The sequence below is a fragment of the Protopterus annectens genome, chromosome 9.part0 (genome assembly GCF_019279795.1).
Source record: "Protopterus annectens isolate FY-2018-M chromosome 9.part0, PAN1.0, whole genome shotgun sequence".
In the NCBI taxonomy this organism is placed as follows: Eukaryota; Metazoa; Chordata; order Ceratodontiformes; family Protopteridae; genus Protopterus; species Protopterus annectens.
The window spans coordinates 591,383,421-591,403,287 of NC_056743.1; the positions used below are offsets into that span (position 1 = coordinate 591,383,421).

General features: G+C 40.7%; 1 protein-coding gene across 4 annotated transcripts in view; it reads right to left on the minus strand.

Moving 5' to 3' along the window:
* PPP2R2A (protein phosphatase 2 regulatory subunit Balpha) overlaps positions 1–19,867 on the minus strand; it is a 1,574,838-nt gene that overhangs the window by 320,421 nt on the left and 1,234,550 nt on the right. For all 4 annotated transcript variants that reach the window (XM_044083139.1, XM_044083140.1, XM_044083138.1 and 1 more), the window contains exon 7: positions 10,422–10,586. In XM_044083139.1, the coding sequence (XP_043939074.1) occupies positions 10,422–10,586 (165 nt within the window). The remainder of the gene's footprint in view (positions 1–10,421; positions 10,587–19,867) is intronic.

Here is a 19,867-nt window from a genome sequence, read left to right on the forward strand (position 1 = left end):
GGGCGTGGGGGTGGGTGGACTTGGGCGGGGCTGTGTTGGCAGGGGGCGGGGAGAGCTATGTGGGTGGGGCTCTGGGTTTGCACCCCCCTGCAAAAAATCCTGCGGGCTCCCTTGACCCCCATATCTAAATTTCAAAATGCCGAAACCTTAGGTTCAACCCTAAGCATAAATGACAAAAAACTATCATTCTCTGCTGTTTTATTCCCCCAGGTAATAACTCTTCCATCAATGAAGAAATGTTACAATGGGCCACAAATAATCTCCCCAAGAAATCATCTTACTAAGTGACTTGAACACTGACTGGTCAGCCTGTATCTCTAACAATCCCACTAACCATATTAATCTTTACAGTTTTACCCAAATTATCCAAGAACCCACTAGAATTGACAAAAAAACCCCCACAAACAGTCTATTCTAGATTGGACACTAGTTAACTGCCCCAAACAAAACTATCAGACAGGATGCCTTCCTGATGGTCTTAGTGACCATCTTCCCACCTTCCTCCTGTGGAAACGTACCAACATAGCCAAACCCATTGTTTTTAGACAAGTTAGACGATTGTAAACTAAATATACAAGAACTAAACAGTATTCTAAAACATAGCAACTGGAGACCACTACAAACCCTAAATCTAGACCAAGCCATTGATTACATCAACAATATTCTCATCAATATCCTTAACAGACTCGCACCAATTAGGAAAATAAGAGCCAAGTCAAACTATGCACCATGGCTAACTAAGTCAAGGGATAAGGCTTGGAGAATTTGGAAGAAATACAACACTAGCCTAGCCAAACAAAGTTACCTACAACTTAAAAATCACTTCCTCAATATCCAAAACAAACATTCAAAAAATCCCCAAAAGTTTTGGCATGCCATTAACTATCTCCTAAAACCAAGCAAAACTACCACTCCCACTACTAACTCTACAAATGACAAGGACATTGCCTCCCAATTCAATCACCACTTCACAGAATCCATCTTAACACTATCCTCCCAACTATCCGCCCTACATATAACCCAACCAAATGCTCTGACAACATCCCATCCTTTACACCCTCACCTGTTCCACCTCAACAATTAAAAAACACCTCCCAAAACTGAAACCTACCATCCTTGCTGCTGACAATCTACAAGCCAACTTCCTAAAAATAGCTGCTGAATCCTTATCCTACCCTATTTCTATTCTTATCAATCGCTCCATACAAGAAGCACATGTCCCACAGCTATGGACGGTACCCTACATTATTACACTACATAAAGGCAGAAACTCTTACGAATACTCAAGTTATCACCCCCATTGCCATTCTAACCCCCCTTATCTAAAATACTAGAGAAATGTATACATTCTCATGTAACACAATTCCTAAACTCACACCATCTCCTCTCACCCACACAGCATGGCTTCTGACAACATCATAGCAAAACCACCACTCTGGTCTTTCTCACCAATCTGATCAACCAACATAGAAATAATAACTTTGTATCTGCAATACTTCTAGACCTCTCCAAAGCATATGACATGGTTTCACATTCCTTACTACTAGACACCCTGACATCCCTATCCTTTGCCCCTTCCACTATAGCATGGTTTAAAAGCTATCTGTTAAACAGGCAACAACCTGTCCAATGGCAAAGTGTACTATTCCCCCCTTACTCCCAACTATCATAGGTGTACTACAAGGCTCCATATTAGGCCCACTCTTTTCTCTGTATTTACCAATAATCTCCATACCACCACACAGCATGCTTCACTTATACAATATGCTGACGATTCAACTCTTATCTGTTCAGCTCCATCACTTCCCACCCTACAACAACTCACCCAGGAATCCTTTAGCTCTGTAGAAAGTTGGATCACTCAGATCCAACGTATCCTAAACCCTAATAAAACCAAATTACTACTTTTCACCCCCAACAAAACCATTTACACCTCTCTATCCTTCACCATCTTCTCCAAAAATGGCACTATTATCTCTCCCTCTGACCGTACCAAACACCTAGGCAATGAAATTTATAAAAATCTATACTTCGACGTCCACATTTCACAAATTATCAAAAAAGTCCATAAAAAATGGGAACACTATATAGGTAAAGGAAATCCTTCTAGAAACAAGTATGGATTACCCTAGCCCAAACTCACCTCTTGTCTACCCTAATGTATGCTGCTCCAATTCTTACCCAGCTTAGAAAACGTGACCTTGCCAGACTTGAATCATGTTATAATAAAATCGCCAAGTTGGCAAACAACTCCACCTTTAGAAGCCTGTCATGCTTTAAGGGAACTGGCTGGAACTTCCCCTGCTACTAACCTATCACCAATTAGTCATTGCCTACAATGTGGTAACACATCCAGGAAAAAACCCTGCATTAGGCTAACTTCTCAAGCACTACAAATCGTCCTCTCCTATCTTCCGACAAACCCCTCCTCTGTATCTCTAGGGCTAACAATACTGCAGGAAAAGGACTGCTCTCCCACTCCATAGCTGGAACCTAGAATAATCTCTGTCCTGCTCTGATTTCTGCCCCTACCTCTTCTCTCTTTAAAAACTCAGTTAGACCACACTTAAAGAATAAGTGGCTATGCCCATGTATTACGCAAGTCCTCAAATTATTCCACTTATATACCTCACTTCCTAATATACCTACTGTAATATATATATTACAGTCTAGGTCTTCTCTTAATGCTGACTGAATTTGTATACTTATTCTGTTATTAACCATGTGTAACTTTTTTCCTGTATATATAGGTTTTATGTCTTCTACTGTATTTTAACATATTGTTTGAAAATTCTCTGTATACTGTATTTTAACATAATGTGTAAAATGTTATTACTGTGGAGCTTTTCTCCCGAGCCTCTAATGAAAATGGACCCGTGTCCAGTCAGACCATCCCGGTTAACAAATGTAGAATAAATAAATTATGCTGAAACACTGGGAGGTAGGGGCTGTGAGAGAATGTACTGATGTTTTAATTCATACTAATGCAGACCCTGTTATTCTAGTACCTTTGTAAGTTTATAACAAGCAATGCTTATTGCTCTGATGTTATGTCTTTGTTCTGTAATTATTTTTGGTTTTGCTTAGAAATGTGCTGAAACATTAGGCGGGGGTTGGGGCTGTGAGAATGATGTCCAGTGTTGAGATGTTTGCCTGGTATTTTTGGTCCGTTACTCTCAAAAAAATGTGGGTTCGTGCAACAAATGCTACTGCAAAATCTCGCCTAACATCTTTATTAGCTCAGAAGCCCAGTGTTTTAAAGCCCTAATCTAGTCTTATGTGCTGAGAGGTTGGTGGTAGGGCGTATAAGCTTTGAGACTGCTTTAGCCTGTGCTTGATACTGTTATCTGTCCCTCAAAGCAATTTGGTTTTCTAGCAAACTTTGAGGATTGAAGTAAGGGGAAGGGGGCGTGGCCACACCGTACATCCCCCAACATGAAACCCCAAAATGCTAGCACCGGCCCTGCAAATATTTCTAGGGTGAGACAAGTCTGTTGAGGTTTCCTTCTTAAAATTGTCATCATTCTGATTATTTCCAGTAAAGTATTAAACAACCACCGAAGGACAGTGAAAAAAAACCCCAACTAAAATCACAATAATTTCAATGAGAACAAGTGGAATAACCAAGAGAATACTTTATAATAACACTTTAATATCTGCTTTCATCAACAAAATGACTTCTTCAGAACAATTACATCAAAAGTTTAAACATTTAAATACCTATAGCCAACCAATCATGTAAAAGATCAACTAAATAAGACCAATTAAAATGATTGGTACGTAAGATATAAAAAAGCATTACAACTAGTTAATTTTAAGCCTTCTGTTTTTTTAAAAACATTTAATGTTTACAACCTCGTTCAAACCAGGACATTTGTCAGCCACAAATTTCAACTGCCATAAAGTTTCTCTTCTTTCAAGCCTGTTCTTAAAATCCCCAACTCTCATGTCAATGATCTGTAATGTTTGTAATGTTATAAAAACACCAAATGAAGGCAGGAAACCAAAGCTAGATCCACTGAAACCATTTATTTAGTGCTTTCATCCACAAATCCAACTGGACTTCATCAGAATAACATGCTCACTCACTCCAAATGCTTTTAAATATGCTAAAAAAAAAAAAGAAGTTATGTCTTATCATAACGTTCCATCTGTATTGTTGATCCTCGTTCAGTCATTACTTGTGAGTATCAGTTCTGATCTCGGAACCGAGCCAGCCATCTTCCAAGCTCGTGTCAACTACAAACCCTCGAGCTAAAACTCTTACCCAGAATTCCCCTCTACCTGTTACCTCAGACTGAGTTGCAAGTCAAAAGAAGGTAGAGGCTACCTCTGGTCAAATGACCTAAAAGAACTGGATGGTGAGATCCACTAGAAGAAACAGGAGGGGGAGGGAGGGTCGTAATGACTGAACGAGGATCAACAATACAGATGGAACGTTATGGTAAGACATAACTTCTTTATCTGATATTGTTAAACTTGTTCATTCCTTACGTGTGGCACAGAGTCCCCAGCTACCTCTATTCCTGTGAGGCTCTCATGGAGCCCAAGTTGCAGCTGCACAGATGTCATGTAAAAAAGCTCTGGCATGGAAGGCAGCAGAAGATGCCACCGACCTTGTCGAATGAGCCTTTATGGTAGTAGGCAATGGAATATAACGTTATGTATAAATGAAGGTCACAGTCTTTCAACAATCTAGCCAATGTGACCTTAGCAACAGCGCATCCTAATTTAGGTACAGAATATGCCAAAAATAACTGGTCTGATTTACGAGAGGCCTTAGTCCTGTTCAAGTAGAAGCAAATTTGCCTGTGAATATCTAGGATATGTAGGCAATACTCTCCTTTGTTTGAATAGTTGGGAAAGAAAACTGGCAATTCAATGGTTTGGTTAATGGACATTTCAGAGATCACTTTTGGCAGAAAGGAAGGATTAGTTCTCAATGACACTCTATCTCTATGAAAAATCAAGTATGGACTCTTGATGCATAAGGCTTGAAGCTCAGAGATACGTCTGGCAGAAGTAATGGCAACCAAAAACAAGGTTTTCCATGACAAGTATTTGAGGTCGCAAGAAGAAGCTGGTTCGAAAGGTGGCATTGTAAAATATTGTAGAACTAATGATAGGTCCCATGGTTGAATAGGTTCTCTAAAAGGGGGCTTTAGATGATTCACACCTTTTATGAAGATCTTGCATAATTTGTGAGACATAAGAGAGGAGGCTTGGACACCCTCATAGAAATTAGATATTGCAGCCAAATGAACTCTAATGGTAGAGGCCGAGAGACCCGAATGAAATAGGTCGGCTAGATACTCCAGTACTATCGACACTGGTGCTGAAAAGGGACCTACTTGCTTTTCTTTCAGCCAAAGGGTAAATCTTTTCCAATTGCTTAGATAAGCAATTTTAGTGGAAGACTTATGAGATGCAATAAGAATGTCCCGTACTGGCAAAGAAAGATCGTTCTTCCTGGCAATCAAGGGAATTGGAAGAGCCAAGTTGTGAGCTTCAGGCTGTCCAAGTTGGGATGAATCAGATTCTGCGGATGGGAGATCAACCCCGGGGTTGGATGGAGAATCCATGGTTGATCTAGCAGGTGAAGCCAAAGGAAGGGGAACCAAATCTGATGAGGCCAATATGGTGCTATGAGGATCACCTTGCTCTTCAACCGTTGGGCTTTCTTCAGAAACTGGGGAATGAGGGGGAGAGGTGGAAATGCATAAAGAAGACTCGAGGGCCAATCGTGGACTAGAGCATCCCTGGGTGACTGTCCCGGAGGGGGAATCAGGGTGAAGTAGTTGCTGCATTTGTAGTTGGTCGGGGATGCAAACAGACTGCAGCAAGAAAGACCCCGGCGGTGGAAGATCTCCGCTGCTATCAAGGGATTCAGGGACCACTCGTGACGTTGTAGAATGCACCTGCTGAGTCTGTCTGCTATCATGGTGGAACTCCATGGAATGTGCATTGCTAGAAGAAAACGGTTGGTAGCCATCACCCATTGCCATATCCTCATGGCCTCTCGACAAAGTAGGTAAGATTTGGTTCCGCCCTACTTGCTGATGTACCAGACCACCGCCATATTGTCTGATTGTATCGCAATAGTCCCAGATGGCAGCAGGGGGTGGAATGCTTGCAACGTCAGAAGCACCGCCCTCAGCTCTAGAACATTTATATGCAGTTGGGCCTCCAATTTGGACCAAGTACCCTGGACTGTCTGTCCCTGACATAGCCCCCACCCCACCCCATCAGGGAGGTGTCCATGGTCACTGTAGCCTTGGGCTGCTGGGGGGAGAAGGGGTGAGACCATTGTGACGGGATGTGGATCATCCACCAATTTAAATCCTGTTTGCACCTGAGTTACTCGAACCTTGGTTGAAAGAGGATACTGAAAAGGATACCATTGGGTGAGCTGTAGCCATTGTAGAAGCCTCATGTGAAACCTGGCCAGGGGGACAATGGTGATGGAGGCTGCCATGGAACTCAACAACTGTAGGACAGAGTGAGCTGTGGATTTCTCCCTTGAAAGGATTGGGATCAGTTGTTGCTTTATCCTTACAATTCTGTGCTCTGGAATGGATGCTCTGCAATTGTTTGTATCCAAGATGACCCCTATGAATTCTGTGGACTGAGATGGGGTGAGATTGGACTTTTGCCAGTTTATGGTTATGTCTAGCCTTTCTGCAGGGAGGGCCTTCCACGCATGCTGCACAATGAGCCGAACCAGTTTGTCGGCAGGCAGAGTAACCCAGGAGGTAGGGGGCCGGGCACGAAAGGCCTGCAGGAACACAGACTCTTCAGCAGTCGGGAGGGCTGCCAGTCACCTCTCTGTTTAAGGATTTCAAGGATATCACCAAAGGATACCTCAGAGGGTGACCAAGGGGACCCTTCCCCATCATCAAAGTTAGTGTCTTAAGTAAGGGACTCCTCTGTGGAGTCCATTTGCTTCCTCTTGCACAAGCTTTTTCGATGAACTTCCTCAGAGGGCGAAGCTGAGGAAGACAACGCAAAAGGGGTTTCCTGTGGTTGTACATCCTGAGGTCCTTGGGCCTGATGTCCGCTAGGAGCGACTTGTGTACATTGCGGTCCAGAGGAGGGCGGGGAGACTGATAGCACAGTATCGCCAGCCAACGCCAAAGCCTTCTCCATTAGTTGGAAGGCCGGTCCTCCTGAAGAGGGGTGAGTGTCCAGAACAGGGGTCACCCCTCCCCTAAGTGGCTCAGCCTGCCACCTCGGAGTCCCTGGATGGCTGTGAAACACCAAATTACATACACCACAGCTGACATCCTGGGTCGTAGCAAAACTCTCCTGCCACAAAGGCAACTGCGGTTCCTTAGTGAGGTCCATAAAGGGAACTGTAGAGGGGGAAGACTGTGCTATATCAAGGGGCTTCAAAGGCAGTGAAGGAGGAGAATAAGTAGGGGTCTTTGGCAAAGGGTGATCACCTCCCAAGAAAGGATAGGTCCTGGGAGGCGGGATAACTCTGGCCAAAAGCACTTTATAAACAAGACGCAATACGTCATGTTCAGAGAGTCTTCTAGTGGATTTCATGGACACGGTTGAGGGAGAGTCAGGTCTATTCAAAGATGGGGCAAGCTCGGTGCCCACCTCACCAGTCAGCACTGAAAATAACGGGGCCATAAAGGACTGAACTACAGGTGTCTGCACAGAGGAAATCATCTGTGCCGAAGTCATGGTCTGCACCGACGATAAGGTCGGCGCCAAAGTGGTTGTTGGTGCTGAGGCTGGGACCGAAAATATCGGTGCCAATAACTGAGTTGTCGGTTCCAGGTAAGGTGTCAGAGCCGATGTGGTAACAGTCTGCATCGACTGGATAATCGGTGCCAGTGGAGAAGTCTGAACCGAGGAGCCCCTTGGTACTGATACGGTAAAGGGCATGCTAGACGGTGTCGAAATCACAGATGGCACCGATGGCCTCGGTGCCGAAGATCTAGGCACCGAAAGCACTGGAGCCGAAAAAGTCAGATCCGAAGTAGAAAGCTTAGCCTTCTTGGGTCTCGGTTGGTGGGAGTCCCCAGCCGGGGACGAAGGAAGAGACTTGGCCTTTGTATGTTCATCAGTCTTTTTCTTATGGGATCTTGGAGGGGTTGAAACCTCCAACCTAGAAATAGCCTCTGAAAAAGGAGATTTAAGTAGCCCCTTCAATAACAATTTAATTTTCCTCTCAATCAACGTCCTGTCAGAGAAATTCTTACAAATTCCACAGGGCGGGTCAACTGATAAATGAGGCACACCCAAGCAATAGACACACAGGGAATGTGCATCTGAAGTAGGTAATTTATGGCCACAATCTGAACATCTCTTAAATCCTGGACTACCTTTTTATCTGCCACGTTAGGAAAGAATAGCAGCAATGGTACAAGAAATACCTGAAGGTAAGGAGAAAAAGAGGTTTACCAACGATGGTAAAGAAGAAAATACCTCGTGGTAAATAGGATGAAGGGGATTGAAAAGATTCAAGAAGGTATAGTCGCTAATTGCGATAAGGTAAGAAAAAACTATTTAGTAACTTTTCTGAGAGAAAAAGTTGTTTTAGACTAGTATGACAACAAAATATTGTACTTAGCTCAAGAGAAGTAGCTTGACACGACCGAATGGCAATGCGGCAAATGAAATCTGAGGTAACAGGGAGAGGGGAATTCTGGATAAGAGTTTTAGCTCGAGAGTTTGTAGCTGACGTGAGCTTGGAAGATGGCCGGCTCGGTTCCGAGATCGGAACAGATACCCACACGTAAGGAATGAACAAGGATTAACAATATCAGATCACTTATTTCAACTGAGTGTTGAAATGCATGGTGTTCAATATTTAGAATTTTTTTTTTTTTTTACACACACACATATATATATATATATATATATCTTTTTTAATATACTGTATCATTTTGCATGGTGTTTTATTTTGTATTACATTTTGTATTAAAAAGTAGGGAGATTTGAAAAAGTAGGCACTCTATACTGTTTATGCTGCTTTTGTAATTAATGTTTTTTGTTGAAGAGAGGAGGGGCTTTTAATTGATTCAACTGAATTAAGCATTTCTGGCATATTTAAAAGCATTTGGAGTGAGTGAGCATGTTATTTTGATGAAGTCCAGTTGGATCTGCGGACAAAAGCAGTAAGTAAACTGTTTCTGTGGATCTAGTCTTGGTTTCCTGCCTTCACTTGGTGTTTTTATAGTTTTTTTTGTTTTGGATTAGTGTTTGTAATGTTCTGAAGAAGTCATTTTGTTGACGAAAGGAGATATTAAAGTGTTATTACACTAAAGTATTCGCTCAATTATGCCATTTGTTCTCAGTGAAATTACTGTGATTTCCAGTCAAGACCCTGGTTCAGAAATCTCAGTGTATCATCATACTGAAAGTTTCCAAATAGATCATCCCCTTGATCAATATTTTAACTCTGATGCAGCATCCTATTAACAAATCAAAATGGTAAATCATCAACATTTGCAATGCAGATCAATTAGAGTACTCTTCCTGGCCGTGTGGCATGTCAGATAGCTGCAGTGTTCAGGACTCTGGAGGTAGGCTAGGCTCAAACATATCTTTTCTCCATTTTGGGAATAAAAAGCAGGTATTTTCTTGTGACAGCTACAAGGAGAATTTCAAATGTAAACTGCAGGAAAGTGACCGTGAACACACTTCTTAGTGTTTTTATACCACTTTGTTGTACCTTTCTCCTGGAAATTGTTTTAGGAAAAATCAGGAGAAAATATTGATTTTATTATTTTTTAAATAAAACTTATAAATTTGCATGCAAACAAAACATGAAGGTCAATGTTTTTTTATTTACATCTGTAGCTGTATATCACTTTTAACTTTAACAAGTCAAGGGCACTAAAAAAAAAAAATCACCTAACAGGGTCTTGGAGCAATGCCCTTTACTATTTGTAAAACGAATGCTGTTCCGCAGACTGTAACACTGTATGCCCTATGTACCTAATCAGTATCTTTACATTCATTACTACAAAAAACAAGTCCACAATTTATATTTGGATATGATTAAAAGCTTAGGATCCATAGGTCAAGACAAATTTCAAACCCACATTTTCCTCAAATCTGAGCAGTATATCTTTCACTGAGTTGAAGGAGGAGATCACACTGATAAGCAGCAATTATCTAACTTCGGTCTTGTTTTTATTAACCTTTACTATGTACAGGAGGAGAAAAATTACAAAGTGAAAGACATATTTTTGTGCCTTTTCTTTAGGATGTAGGGAACGTGTCAGAAGATTGGAGATACCGCCCTTTGGAAGACCTTTAAAGGTAAGTGTTGCTGCAGTCCCTTTTAAATTTCAGTAACAGGAAGAAACAGAAAGCACAAATTAATAAGACACCATTCCTGTAACAAGATATGCACTTTTAAAATAAAGCAATGCTTGTGAATGGCGATTTTAAGCACTCACATTTAGCGTGTTTGTCGCAAAGTGCAGCTGCCCTCATGTCACAAAGCCGAATAGTGCCTTTACTGCTGCTGTACACAAATGTATTGCAGTGGCTTGGGTGAAACTCTGCTGCTGTGATTACCTCTGTCAACTCCTCCATGTTGGCAGGTTTGATATCCACAATATCTGAGCAGTAAAGAATCAAGGAAGAAACACCTATGTGTAGTAAGCAAGCAAATGCATAGAATAACTTTGGCAACTAATTGCTTCATACATCATTACCCAGCAGGTCAACATCAGTATTGTTATACAGGAAACTCATTCACTTATGGCCTCAAAACTACTGTAAATTTACATTAAACAAGCTGCTGCATTTACTTTCAGAATACTTGTGCATATCCCTTCAATATTTGTTCCTTACATATAATAACGGACCTTGCAACACTTGGTAGTGTGCAGTTTTATGAAAATCTATTAACATAATTTATCACTCTATAGAAATAAAAGATAAAATTATGGTGGAATGGTGGTAAGCACTTTAGCACAATGACTTGTCAACAACAATGCAAAATTGTCCAAGAATAAAGATAAACTAAAATGCAGAAGCACACGCACTTCTCATTGTATTCTAGAAGAAATGCACTAAGGAATAACCCTCTCCAAAACAAAAAAAAATACCTCCCAAATGAATGTTGGGTAACTGAATTTCATTAATGTCTTTTAAAAAGTGTGCTCCACTAGAGGCTAAAGAGGAAGCCAAAAACTAGGGTTGTGGAGCCACACTGAATACTGGTTAAGAGACAGCGTATGGTAGCATTTGTTAGAGGGTGTTAAGTGAAATAAAATCAGTGACTAAGGCAGGGATCTCAGACTCACGACTTGTAAATACTCTTAAGACAGTCCACAAAGCTTTTCCAGTCTTAATTACATTAGCAAAATACCAGGTCACTGTAGAAACATTGAGAAAGGTGTACCTTTGTGATTGAAGCACTTCCTGCAGTTCATCAGCTTGTGTGTGGATCAATGCACTTTCTGATGTTTTTCTAAATTCATCGATGATTTAACAGGTGCCTCCTAGGATGTCACATCTTGGAAGTTGCTGGGTAGTACAACTTCATTTTTCTGCCACAGAGTGGTAGAGAAAATAACTACAATTACAACTCGTTTCAAAGGTGGGTTTTTCAGAAACTGAAGTACCTTACACAGGCCAAGTATAAAGACCTATTTTAGCTGACGAGTGAGGAAATGAAACTTCTTGATGCAAGTAAGTAGAAAGGATAGTTTTGCTAGGTTTTGGAATGAGCATTTTATTTGAAGTGTAAAAATAAATGAACTATACTTGTATAGTATACAATGGACAAAGGCTGTATGCTTTCTTCCACTATAAAGTCTTTTTCCACAATACCTCACTTATAGTTAAAGCAAAAAATAAAAGGGTTTATTAAATTGCAGTGGTGGCTGGTAAACTGACATCCAACTTTAAAAAAAATGGCCACAGTAATTATGAACTTATTTCAAGTTGAATCCTACTTTAGTTTCTATGGAGGGGGGTCATAACAGAAAAGACTTGTGTACATACGCATGTCTGTGCCCCAATGTACTGGTTCAAGTTTAGGAACAAGTCAGTCGGTAATCTCACTTAATGCAATTCTGTTTTTAACATTCAGTGTGCAACCAAAAACTTGTTACTGTGGTAATGAAATCTAAGTTTGTATCAGGTGAAACAGCTCACTGCTCTCAGATGAAATATTACATAGCTTCCTAGTAAGAGTGTTTCGCCTCATTCATATAAAGAAAGCTTCTCATTCATTTTTGTTTAAAATTGTTTCTTAAAAGTTTTGTGCATGTGCATATTATATGTATCTGTGCCTCACTTGACCTGGGAGCTTGCCAGCTGGTAAATATTCTTAAAAACAGTTCTGTCCAGTATGTTCATCATGCAACTCTGGCAATGAAAGCCAAGAGGGAAGTATCAGGTAGAACTGCTAACCTCAAAGAGATGTTTTCCTGCCCTATACATTTATGCAGATTAGAAGGAAAGAAGAATGATCACCAAGAAAAGGCACTATTATGTCTACTAACATGTTTACTGAGATGTGACTGCAAAAGGGGTCTATTCCTTGTAGTACATAAAATTGTATCCATTTTGCTTTCTGGGACAGACTAGTTGTACACTGAACACCCTAAGAAGGTTACAGTTAAAATAAAACTGGATTGCATACTGAATTTTTAATGTGTTTTTATGAGAGTCTGTTTTCCTTTTCTTTTTTTTTTTTGTTACAAGCTTGCAGTCACGTGTACTCAACCTCCAACAGCATAACACATCTTGAAATGCAAACTGTCATACCGTGTGATTCTACGAAGTAAAAGCAATCTAGTTGTGAGTGTGGAAAAGAGGATTACAAAGCCAGAAATGGAAATTATGACCAAGGAATTTGACAAAAAGTTCAAAGGACTGGGACTGTACCTGTCAGAAGTCCCAAGAGAAAGAGTACACCATCAGGTGTTAGATACCCGAAAAGAGAAATGAAAAGGACTGACCATTCAGGTAAATGTTGGTGTAAGGATTAGCAATGTGAAAAAGGTTCATGCAGGTAAATGATGGGGCATGGATGAAACTTCAAGTTAGGGAAGATTTAAGACTAATATTAAGAGCTGTTCTTTCACAGAAGGGGTGGAGAAAGTACAGTTGCTTAAGTCTTAATTACCTGCAACAGTAGATGTTCATAAAATACACTGCCTTAGTGGCATTTGGGTAGTAATGCGTTGTTACCCTCCCTCTGGCAGTTACTAAACCCGGACACCCTCCCACTGTCTGTCTGAAGGTGTGATGGATCAATAATCTGGCAATAGCAGGACTGCATTAAAAACCCACAGATAGGACCCTTTCAGTTTTCTAGGATCCATCAGGAAGAGAAGATGAAAACAAGAGCTTTGTGAACATACACCGTTCAAAACCAAAAGACATTAAAGGCTATGCAGCAGCACTCAGTGGCAACCCAAACACCAAACTATGCACATCTATACAGGTTTGTGGGTAATGCCAGTAAATCAGTGTGTCCTACTTACATCTACTGTTGCAGGTACTTAGGACTTGTGCAACTGTACTATGTTCAAAAAATACACCATTATTGGCATTCGGATAGATTCCCAAAGCTTATCCAACTTGGGAGGAGAATAGATAAGGGTTCAAGAGCCCCTAGAGAATGGTTCTAGTGAAGCTTGCCCTGGATCTCAAATGTGATACTCCATTCATAAGCTGCTTTACCAAAAGAGAAGAAGAAAGAGGGAATTTCCATTGACAGACAAGCAGAGATGGCTACTAAATGCACCTTAATGGATGCATATGATAAGAAATTCTGGAGCAGCTCACACAAATATATGAAGACCACAGGGATGTTAACCTCAAGATACACTTTGTCCCCACTTAGGCACCACTTAGAGTACCTCATCCATTTTAAACACAAAATATTCTAACGGCAAGTTTTCTGGCCACATTTAACACCTGCCACACATCTTCATGAAGCGTGTACCTAAATGGAGTTAAAATTGAATCATCCAGGCTGTCATTTGAAGTTACTCCAAACTGGGGTGCACCAGTCACCCCCCGACACTGAGAGAGCAAATCCAGAGTGTGAGGAAGTACGCAGTACATTACTCTTGGCTAACACCATTCGAACGGAGCACAAAAACTGTCGGTGCTTACAGGAGGTCACCACAATGATATTTGGCATTTCTTTATAAATTTTCAGAAGTACTTTGTCAATTAGTGGAAAGGGTGGAAATACATCCAAGGGAATGAGAATGCTTCAGTCCACCAAGCATGGCTTCAAGGATGTCTGGAATAGAGCCACTACTAGAACAAGTACTTGGTAAACACTCCAAGTGCAGTGGATATTCCCAAGGCAGTACAGAGAACTGATAAGAGCCAGACAACAAATTTCAGGTACCTCCTGAAGAGACGAGCAATGGGGATATGATGATAAGCACCAGTCAAGTCCAGAATTACCACGAAGCAGTGGTCTGGCAGAAAAGGAAGCACTCTTCTTCCATCACTGCAGGGTGAGCATCTTGAACTTTGGGAACTTGACAAATGTATTCAGAAATGACAGGGTCAATGGTGGTCTCCATGACCCCTCTTCTGGAGGACAGAAAAATTCGGGTGTAGAAACCTATCATTCTCTCCGAAGGTGGGACCAGACTTTATGACTCCTGAAGTCCAGCATTTGGCAGAGTATAAGAAAGTCTGGTGCAATGGGTGAGGGGGAGGCCCTGAACAGCGATGGAGGTTCCTTCCACTGTTATGTCTAACCATCACCACTGATGTTTGAGCACCCACTTGTTGGAAACCACTGATGGACAGACTGCTTTGTTGAGAGGTAACTTTCCAGATAGGGCACCGGGGGGGGGGGGGAGGCTTGGGAATGACAGGAACGGAGTCTCAACATAGTCATAGGTTGGAAGGGAGGGGGTATCCTTTTTGGGAGCCGCTTTTGTTAGGCTTGGCAGAATTCTTGTGATGCCATTTCCTTTTGGTGCCTTGTTTTTTATTCAGCTGGGATTTCTATTTGTTGGAACTTCAAAAATCATCTTATTGGTGGGAAACTTGAGAGTATGGAACATTTTAAATATCCCTTTTATCAGTTTACCTCTGTCATTCTGTCATCACAGTGTTTTTGGATCTGATTAGTTGCTGTACCAAACACAATCAGAATCATGCACAGCATTCATAACCTCTTTTTTTTTTTTTTTTTTTTTTACAACAGTAAAGCTTTGGCCATATAATAAAGAATACCTCCTTAACATACCAAACTTCTCTGCATTTCTAGAAACAGTGTTGGCCCCTTTCAAGGCACTCTTTAAAGCATGTTTATACATTTGAGAAAAACTGGAAAAATCTCTTTCTCATAGCCTTTCTACTCGGCAGGTAACGATGCAGCAAACTCGTCTGAGTTACACAAACACCTCAACACAAACTTCCATGTAAAACACTGGTAGTTAAAGACTTTAAAAGCTACTGTTCTTGACTGTGCCAATTTATTTTCCTGGAAATTCTAGACACTTACCTACTTTACCTTGGGGGACTGGGTTTGGGGACAACATGGTCTTTTTATTGGAAAAGGTCACAGGGGAAACTGATACAGGGCCCACCAACAAGGGGGCTTGGAGGCTGGGCATGGCAGAGCACATTTTGAACTTTTTAAGCTTTTTTTGTTTAGGTGGAGACCCATTCAGCAGAGAATTACAAGTCTTCTTAAAAACATCCTCTGTCACTGGGAGGGAGAGTTGTCAGTCCAGGGCCTCATCCTCCAAAAGTTCATATAACCTTGATAATCTTGGGGGCAAGCCCATGATTATTCTCAACTGAATACATCTCTAAACCTAGCCAGCATTTGTGAAAAAGAAAACATCTGTTTGGGTTTCTGAACCTGTTTGTCCTCAGGGAAACTGGTGAAGGAAAATGGTCAGTCTCTGACACTTCTGAAAAGTAAGATTCAAGATCCCCTTCAAAATCAGAATGCTTAGATAGTTGAAAGGGCGTAGGAGCAAGAGCGTTATTCAAACTGGTTTGCAACTGGAATTAAAGGCCTGGAAAAAGGATCTAGCCACAAGCTAGGGTGAAAACAGTCACAGACTGTTTCCCTGCAATGAGGTGGGACTTCTGTCTCTTTTTAGCAGTCACTACATTAGGGGAAGAATCGTTGGGGGGTGTATCAACACTAGCAAAAGATTCTGTACACCACTGACTTCCTCTGCACCTAAAGAATTTGGTTATCCTGTACCTGAAACAGGCAATGGCACAGGCCCAGTGGACGTGTCTGAACCTGGTGTCAAACACAGTTGTGGCACTTTCCCAACAGGGGAACCAAAAGTCGGTGAATGGTATGATAACCTGACCAAGGCTACTGCTGAGTCATAAGCCACAGGCTGAGGCACACTTCTTGTCTTACTTTTATGTTGTTTAGGTGCACAAAGTGGTAGATGGTCTATGGGGAGTGGGGTGGTACCATATCTGAGCCCATCAAGTCAGAAGACAAAAAAAAACTAGCTAGGGCAATACCAAATAATGGCTGTACAGTCAGCCAGAATAAGAAATATACAAATGGCACTATTTTCCCTCTAAGTGGCAATCTGAAGTCTGTTTCTGCAGTGATACAGTTTTAAACACTGCACTGAATAAATGACAGTAGTTTTTGTAACACAGTTCAAAGCACAAAAAAAAAAGGAAAAATAGTTTCAGTCCCAAAAGATTAGAAATGGTATAAGACAGCTTTATCCAAGAAATAAAGCATAAACTTATGAAAAAATCAGAAATGTTGGAACTTTCCAAGACGGTTGCACACTGATTAACAGCTTAACTTCAGCTCTCCCAAAGAGAAAAAAGAAAATGAAAGATAAGGACCAGGAACTCTGTCACTATTAGTAAAGTCAGTTATGGCTAATAAGTACACTGCTTGGATACCATCAAAGAAAAAAACTGAGAGCCTGAAAGAAAATCAGCTAGAAAAGGTAAAGATAAACCATTGAATGGGAAGAATGTGTAGCTGTTCAGCAAAAAGCAGTTCAAGCCCTGCAAGACATGGTTTCCAGTAATCTAGAGGAAAACAGAAGCCAAATGTGCTCAGAGCTTTAAATAAACGAAATACTGAAAGAGTGTATCAACTCAAATAACAAAAGGATAGAAAAAATGGAAGAAGCTTTAAAGAAATATTCAGAAGAGCCAATAAAAACTGCAAAAATCAGACAATGAAATGAAGAAAAGGCTGGCCAAGTACGAATTCAAGGGAGACATTTAAAAAAATAGAATTAGTGTACAAAGCATGTACGGATAATCTGAGACTTTCTGCTGTACCACAAAACTAGAAGGAACAGACTATATTAATTTTATGAAGGTACAAATACGCAACTGGGCTGGTATTCCAAAGGAGGAGCTGTTAATTGAAAGGGCACACTATGTATGCTCCAAATCAAGTCATGAGAAAGCATCAAAGACCTATTTAAGTAAAGGTGCAATCCTACCAGCAGAAAGAGTTCATCTTCACTAAACTGGATTAAAACTCAATGCTTATAAATTATAGTGCCTTTTGGGAAAATGGACTCCCAGGCTAATTACTCCATCGATAAGACACCCATAAGAATTAGGCTGTCAGGCATCTGGGAACATATGTAGGCAGTAATCTGGCCTTTGACCACATGTGGCCAAGGCAGTAAGAAAACCATTTTATGTCACCCAACTTATAAGTATGGGTATGGCACCCAGTTATAAGGAAATCAGAGTGCCACTTTATTCATCCCTTATCAGGCCCATCTAAGTGTAATGCTTCCTTCAGCACATACCTTGACCAGACATATGCAACAGTTGGAACGTCCACAAAGGCTCCTTAAGAGGAGAATCCAGGGTATAAACGCACCGTCTTACACACATCACCTTAAAGCCCCAGCTTCGTACTCAGTCTCCTACAAGTTACTGAGAGGTGATCTATGGCCCCAGCTTCAATAAACCTTCTGCACATCCACAAAACAAACAGTATCAGAACCACTAGATCCAAGGATTTAAACTTTGCTTGCAACATAAACGGGACAGACATATATTTCAGAGAATGTCCATGCTCTGGAACAAGCTCCCCGTCCATATGAAGCAGAGACCATACCTAACTCTGTTTAACAGTAACCTTGACCAATGGATAGGAAATCAAACTCATCCCAGGTCTGGCCCCCATGTCTCCGAGGCAGAGGAAGACAGCAACTATGCCCATACTAACACCCTCCCTCACATAACCTTTAGAAACTTCCTAATAAATGCCCATGCCCTGGGGGTCATTAGCCTAGTATCTACCTATAAACCTGACAAAACTGTGGCAAAAGAGCAAAGTATTAAACGCTGGAGACAGGAGAGTGTTTGTAAAAAATAATTATTCACTGTATGCACCAGGCAAAAGAGAAACAAATGTAGTCAGCTATCTTCAGTATATTCTTCCTGGAGGATCAAAGTAATTTTCTGATGCAGAACAAGCTAAAGAGGAAATAGTCTGACCAACAAAAAGTAAGCCATAAAGCAGAAGGGGACTCCACTTCTCATTCTTCTGATACGAAAGCACACGCAAAGACTGTGCCAGTGAAACCCTTTCCACTGTTCTAAAGGAAAATGCTTGAGAGAGAAAAGCACAGGCACTGACTAGAAGAATCAGGGGTAGCTTGGGAATTAACTGGAATCTGGACCTGGGAGATGGAGATGAACAAAAAGGAAGACCAGCACCACAGAAATTAGTGAATAAATGTGAAAATGCAAATCACTGCTCATTTAGAAATACTTCTGTATAAAAAAAGTGGAAATAATGGACTTTTGTGACTCTGTTAAACTTGTGGGGAACTGAAAGGCATTTGCCTCACTTCATGTCAATAATGTTTGCAAGAACAACGAGGGGAGGGGGGATAGGAATGAAAAAGATAACTTAATAAAACAGTTTCTGTTAACAGTATTTCTATAAAACTTTTCACAATATAAATTGCATGTTTTATAGTGAGGTATTTTTAGCTGTTTCTGTATGCGATAAAGATACTAAAGTAAACAGATGCCTTTTTTGTCTTCCCTACTTCTTTTCTAGTAGTAAGAAATGCAAGCATTACACTGCAGAGAGAGAAAAAGGCTACACAAAAGCATTTTTAAGTTAACAGGCTGCAATCTTGGGTTGTTGAGGTGGGGGATGGGATGCAAAAGTACACAGATCACAGTGTATGTAGAACTGAAATGTTTTTCTTACTTTTGCTTAGGCGAATGTCTGGATTAAGACCCTTGGCTTATTCCAATAACAAGTTTTAAGTGGGAACAAGAGAACACCAAACATGATGAAATGCTTTAATTTAGAAATTAATATATTCAGCTAGTCTTTAGAAGCCTGCAACCGAGGACTACATTTTTCTCTTGCATTTCCATAGAGGCAAGCTGAAAACGGGGCAATAAAAAGCCAGATCACTTGTTTCTTAAAGGCTAAAAGTTAATATTTTCTGAAGGCAAATAAGTTGTTTTTCACATTTGTGAGGGAAATAAATATAACAAAGAACAGGATATCAATTAGTGTTAAGTAGATGCAAAGGCAATGGTTAGCACGGATAACCTCAATTTTAGGCTAGGTCCAGGTTTGTAGCTGTGTACTTGTGACAATTCTTCCTATCAGGAGGGTTAAATTTCATTACTTGAAGATGTACATAGGTTTGTGTTAAGTTAACATGTTACGGGGATGTTCTGAGAGTGTATTTTTTTGTTAGAGGACTTTCATTACAACAGAACGTCTTGTAACATGTGACAGATTCCAATGCTAAGATAAAAAATGTATAAAGGATTAACCTGTCAAACATCAGTGGGTGCAGTTACCTCAAAAGCTGGAAATATTAATGTCTGTCATGTACAATAGTTGGGAATAACGATGACTTATCACAATGGCGACATTTTCCACATTATCTTGGAA